The sequence below is a fragment of the Mastomys coucha genome, unplaced genomic scaffold (genome assembly GCF_008632895.1).
Source record: "Mastomys coucha isolate ucsf_1 unplaced genomic scaffold, UCSF_Mcou_1 pScaffold21, whole genome shotgun sequence".
NCBI lineage: Eukaryota > Metazoa > Chordata > Mammalia > Rodentia > Muridae > Mastomys > Mastomys coucha.
In genome coordinates, this window is record NW_022196904.1 from 688,817 (window position 1) to 695,062 (window position 6,246).

The window sequence follows — 6,246 nt, forward strand, 5'->3', positions numbered from 1 at the left end:
TTGGTTGTAGCCAATTTTATTTAATCAATAGATTTAAATCAAGGAGAAAGGTTTGCACAACAAAAAATTGTAAACAGGAGAAGTCACTTGCAGGCCTAGACCTCCCGGTGTAGAATTTAGCATTGCAATACATAGCAATAGACCAAACTTCAACACGTCTGGATTATATAGGAAAAAGCCTCTGGGGGAAGGGCAACCACCTTTGTGCTGGAAAGTTGTGGCAGAGGGTAGAGTATGCCAGGTAGGGACTGAGAGATTCTGGAGAACCTGAAGGCCAGGTCTGCTTTGGTATGTAAAATTATGCACCTCAGCCTCTTGTCCTGGGTCTGAAACAGAACAAGTCTTAAGTATTCATTCACCACTTCTGCCAGGCCAAGACACCACGAGAAGGTGTCACCTATGAAGCAGGAAGCTGTCCTCAGACATCAGACCTCTGTCTCAGACTTGCAACATCTCCAGAACCATGAAAAATAAGCTTCTCTATCTTATATGACGTCTAGTTCAAGATATTTTGTTATTACAGCATTAACTAAGATAATAATGCCTACTTTCCCTCTGTCCATTGGACACAGAATGGTAACCAATTGAGCAACAACAACAACAAAAAATCTATCCAAATTATATAGGAGAAAATAAAATTCTCCTTGTTTGTAATAGCTGCTGACTCTTAAAATTTTAGCTATCCAAATAAATAGCTGTATCTACTCCCTCCCCCCAAACAGTCAATTTTAAACACTTTATCACATGTATTTATTTACTTATTGAAGAGGAGCTGAGGACTCACCCCAATGTATGGTCCTTCTGCAGTCATTGCAAGCATGCAGAGATTCTTTTTTTTTTTTTTTTTTTTTTTTTTTAATTTCTGAAATCTTTCATTTGTTCCCTCACAAAAGACCAACTGCAATCAAAGGGGGTAAAAGGTCAAGATTTTATTGTCTTCATAACAAAATCAGCTTAGAACTGGATCACTTGGCCCTTTCTCTTCTTGTCGCCTCCCAATTCAAAATGCTTGCATCTCTTAATAGCCAGCATCCTCTTAGATCTGCAGTTGGGCTCAACACACTCCAATCTCAGCACAATCTTCTTTGTAGTTTTAGCCTTTTTGCGGAAAATCGGCTTAGTCTGCCCACCATAGCCACTCTGTTTCCTGTTGTAATGCCGCTTTCCCTGGGCATACAAAGAATCCTTGCCCTTCTTGTACTGTGTCACCTTATGGGGTTGGTGCTTCCCACATTTCTTGCAGAAAGTCCAATGGGTCTTAGGAACATTCACCATGTTCGCAGGAGTGCTATCAGCTCAGAAAGAGAGAAGCTAGAGCAGCAATGGAAGTTTTTTTCACATGCAGAGATTCTTGCAGGCAAAACTCCCATACACGTAAAAAACAACAACAATGTAACAGGAAGAAAGGAGATGTCAAGAACAGCCTGAGCAGGATCCCCAAGTCCGCAGGTGGCTGCCTTCCTGCTTGCATCTGAAGTGAATGCCAGCTCCATGGCTTGCATCTGCATGTTGATGCTTGGAGGCTCTTTGGTGAAACCCACTCTACTCATCTGTGAGCGTGCTAGGAAATTAATCGCCCTGAAAATAGCCACCAGCAACATCTGCCAGGGGTTGATGAAGAAATATCTCCACTCCTTCTTGCTGTGAGAGAAAAAAATCTTGAAGGAAAAACCTCTGGAGTGTGTGTGGTCCCTCCACCTCCCAGTGGCCTTCAGGGGTTTTAGAGCAATAAAGAGTCTCAAGCAGCTGTCAGTAGTTGATTCTGGTTAGAATGTACCTAGCAACTTCACTCATGTACCTGTATTCTTCCCAAAATCTTGAACTTAGATCTTTTTCTTGAGGTGGTATTGTGAAGCCTTTTGGGGGTCCCACTTGGGGTTTAAGAATAAAGACACAGGGCTGGAGAGATGGCTCAGTGGTTAAGAACACTGACTGTTCTTCCAGAGGTCCTGAGTTCAATTCCCAGCAACCACATGGTGGCTCACAACTGTCTGTAATGATGCACTCTTCTAGTGTGTGTCTGAAGACAGCTGCAGTGTACTCATATAAATAAAAAATAAATAAATCTTTAAAAAAAAAGAATAAAGACACAGAGACATCTGTCTGCATAGTATAAGGCTGTTGTCCTGGTTGTTGGGTGTACTGGCTGGTTTTGTGTGTCAACTTGACAAAAGCTGGAGTTAATGCAGAGAAAGGAGTCTCCCTTGAGGAAATGCCTCCATGAGATCCAGCTGTAAGGTATTTTCCCAATTAGTGATCGAGAGTGGGAGGGCCAATGTGGGGGTGACAACCCTGGCAAGCTGAGCAAGCCAGGGGAAGCAAGCCAGTAAGCAGCACCCTCCATGGCCTCTGCATCAGCTCCTGCCTCCAGGTTCCTGCCCTGTGTGAGTTCCTGTCCTGACTTCCTTTGGTGATGAACAGCAATGTGGAAGTGTAAGCTGAATAAACCCTTTCCTCCCCAACTTGCTTCTTGGTCATGACGTTTTGTGTAAGAATAGAAACCCTGACTAAGACACTGAGGCAATCCCTTAGCTAGCCATCTAACTTAACCCAACTTCCTTGTCACTGCTTGCCCACCACATGGTTCTCTCTGTTCTACCTCCATGCTCTTCACCAACTCTTTATTCATCAAATGCCACACTTCTTTCTCATTAAAAAAAGAAGAAAAGAAAGAAAAGCTATTAGCACAGTGGGAGAGTTACATAGCTACTTATTCTGAGCCAATCAGCAGGCAGATTTTTGACCCGAGCCCGCCCCCCTCCCCATTACCTCTTCCACCCAGTTCTCCCCGTCCATCCACCTTCAATATCTATTTTATTTACGCTTCTCAGAAGGTTTCCATCATCCTCCCTTGAACCCTCCTTGTTATTTGGCTTCTTTGGGTCTGTTGATTATAGCTGGTTATCCTGTACTTTATGGCTAATATCCACTTATAAGTGAGTATATACCATGTATGTCCTTTTGGATCTGGGTTACCTCATTCAGAATGATATTTTCTAGTTCTATCCATTTGCCTGCAAAATTCATGCTTCCCTTGTTTTTAATAGCTGAGTAGTACTCCATTGTGTAACTGAACCTCATTTTCTGTATCCATCTTTGGTTGAGGGATGTCTGGGTTGTTTCTGGTTTCTGACTATTACAAATAAAACTATGAACATAGTTGAGCAAGTGTCCATGTCTTTTGGGCATATGCCTAGAAGTGGTATAGCTTTTCTTATCAGGCAGGTGAGGACGCGGTGAGTGAACATACTCTGCCAGCCTGGTGCTGCAGCACAGCAATTAACAATGGAGAATACAGGAACGAGGCTGGAGAAATGGCTCAGAGGTTAAAAGCACTGACTGCTCTTCTGAAGGTCCTGAGTTCAAATCCCAGCAACCACACGGTGGCTCACAACCATCTGTAATGAGATCTGATGCCCTCTTCTGGTGTGTCTGAAGACAGCTACAGTGTACTTATGTATAATAATATATCTTTTGGCCAGACCAAGCAGGGACTGAGCAAGCAGAGTTGACTGGAGCGAGTGGGGCTGACCAGAGTGAGCAGAGGTCCTAAAGTAATTCCCAACAATCACATGAAGGTTCACAACCATCTTTACAGTATACAGATGATAAATAAATAAAATAAAATAAATAAATCTTTAAAAAAAAGAAAGAAAGAAAACTGTTCCATTTTATGGTGGAATTCCCTGTTATGGACTCATCTCTATAATCCCCAAATAATTCAATGCTTGGCTATCTGTATCAGACAAGAACTTCTTTTGAAACTAACCACCACTGACAGCATCACAGGAGAATTCACACCTTCCGGGACACCAGCTCATATCCAATCAGCATTCAGATTTGCTGCATTGTCACTAAAATGTGCTTTCACCATTTTCTTACCTGGGCAGGCAAAGCTGGGGATGTAAGTCAGTTGGTAAAGTGTTTATCTAACACGCATAAAGCCCTGGGTTCAATCCCCAGCAACATACAAACTGCCACCATTGTATGGTGGTGCACCTCTATAACCCTGGTCCCAGAACTCAGGAAATGAAGCTAAGATAATCAGAGTTTAAGGTAATCCTCAGCTGTTCAGAGGGTTCCAGTCCAGTCTGGGTCACGTGAGACCCTGGCTCAAAGGAGAAGGAGGAAGAGGAGGAAAGTTAAAAGCACTTAAGAAGAGGAGGGGGAAGTGTTATGAAATATAATGTGTGTGGGGTATACCTTCCTGGTATAAAGAAGGTTTATTGGTGGGAAGGGAAGGGAATGGGGGCCTGAAGAAGGGGTCAAGGCAGACAGACAGGAATAGAGCCATGAGGGCAGAGAAGGGGGACAGAGAATGACAGAAAGAAGGACAGGAAGGCGGGGAGAGAGACCAGCCTGGAACATGTGGGAACAGAGAAAGAGCTGGGGTGGCAAGGCAGTCCTTTTAGATGCCACCCACACCTGGTGGCAGGTAATGGTGGTAGTTGATGACATAAGCCGTTGGTCCCTGGGCAGAGCCTAGCAGAGCCTGTAAGCCAAGAGGGAGAGCATCCAGCTCCCACATCAGGCAACGGCAGCTTAAAACTGCCTCTAAGTCCCGTTCTGGGGGATTTGACTCACTCTTTTAGTATCCATGAGCACCTGCATGCTTGCCACAATCTCTCTCTCTCTCTCTTTCTCTCTCTCTCTCTCTCTCTCTCTCTCTCTCTCTCTCTCTCTCTCTCTCTCTCTCCCCTCTTTCTCTTTCTCCCTCTCCCTCTCCCTCTTCCTCTCCCTCCCCCCTCTTTCTCTTTCTCCCTCTCCCTCTCCCTCTCCCTCTCCTCTCCCTCTTCTTCTCCCTCCCCCTCTTTCCCTTTCTCCCTTTCTCCCTCTCTCCCTCTCCCTCTCCCTCTGGTCATACACATCTTTTAACCTCAGTACTTGAAAGGCAGTAGCATTCATTTTTCCGTGAGTTCAAGGTTAGCCTGTCTATAAAGCAAGTTCCAGGAAAGCCAGGGCTACATGAGACTGGGGATTTGAATGAGAATGGTCTCCATAGCTTCATATGTTTGAATGCTTGATCCTCAGTTGAAGGAGTTGTTTGGGAAGGATTACAAGATATGGCGTTTTTTGAGAAGGTGTGTCATGGTGTGTGTGTGTGTGTGTGTGTGTGTGTAAAATATCTTTAATGTGTGTGTAAAATATCTTTTATTCACCTAATGTAACTTCTGTCTCCAAGGCTTACTGCCTCTGTTTGCTAACATAGGCCCAGTACTGGAAGCTTCTAGCCTCTGTACAATCTAATCTAGGCCTAGAATGTTTTCAGCCTCTGAGATTTGCTGTTGAATAAGCTCACCTCTTCCTAGTTCTTTCTGAACTCTGGCTGGCTGATCAGCTCAGCTGTTCTGGCTCAAACTCCTCTCCAAGTTGACTGATTCAATCTGGTTTCTTTTTTCTTTTTTTTTTAAAGATTTATTTTATTTATTTTATGTGTATGAGTACACTGTAGCTGTACAGATGACTGTGAGCCATCATGTGTGTGGCTGCTGTTGATCTCAGAACCTCTGCCAGCCCCACTCACTCCAGCCTGCTCAATCCGGCATAATTTTCTGCAGCTGTCTTCAGACGCACCAGAAAGGGCGTCCGATCTCATTATAGGTGGTTGTGAGCCACCATGTGGTTGCTGGGATCCGAACTCAGGACCTTAGGAAGAGCAATCAGTGCTGCTCTTACCCGCTGGTGAGCCATCACCAGCCCTCAATCTGGTTTCTCTTAGTTTACTATTGAATTACTCTGTTTGGCCTCATACTAACTCTAGCAATCTGTTCTAATCTTCTGGCTCCTTCTCATTCTCTGGCTCATTCTGTCTTTACCTGTGTCTACTTTGATCTCTCTGTTGTGTTTCATAAAACGGTGATATAATGTGAAGTAGGAATACTTCAGCAGGTCCAGCCAAGGTGTTCCCCTGAGGAATCACCACCATGCAACAGGCCTAGTACACAAGGAAGTTTATTGAGGGAAGGAAAGGGGACCTGGAAAAGGGCTCCTGCAATATAAGCTGTTGCTAGGTAGCTGTTGGGCAGAGCCTAGAGGAATTGCCAACACGCTCCATCCTGTCTCTGTAAAACTCTCCCATTAAAACCGCCTCTTTCTCTGCACTGCTCTCTAGCAGCTTCTCTTTCCTCTCTCTTCTCGAGAAAACTGGGTGCATCCTAGTCTGTCAAATCTTTTTCTGATTTGTCACTCTGTCTGTCACTCAATTGGACATCACTTTCTTTTTTTTTTTTTTTTTTTTTTTTTTTT

At 44.1% G+C, this 6,246-nt stretch overlaps 1 protein-coding gene across 1 annotated transcript; it reads right to left on the bottom strand.

The window, feature by feature from the left end:
• Nucleotides 1-954: 954 nt before the first annotated feature.
• On the bottom strand, nucleotides 955-1,275 carry LOC116100349 (60S ribosomal protein L36a-like). The gene has a single exon (XM_031384158.1). The coding sequence runs from the start codon at nucleotides 1,273-1,275 to the stop codon at nucleotides 955-957; it is 321 nt and encodes a 106-aa protein (XP_031240018.1).
• Nucleotides 1,276-6,246: the final 4,971 nt, after the last annotated feature.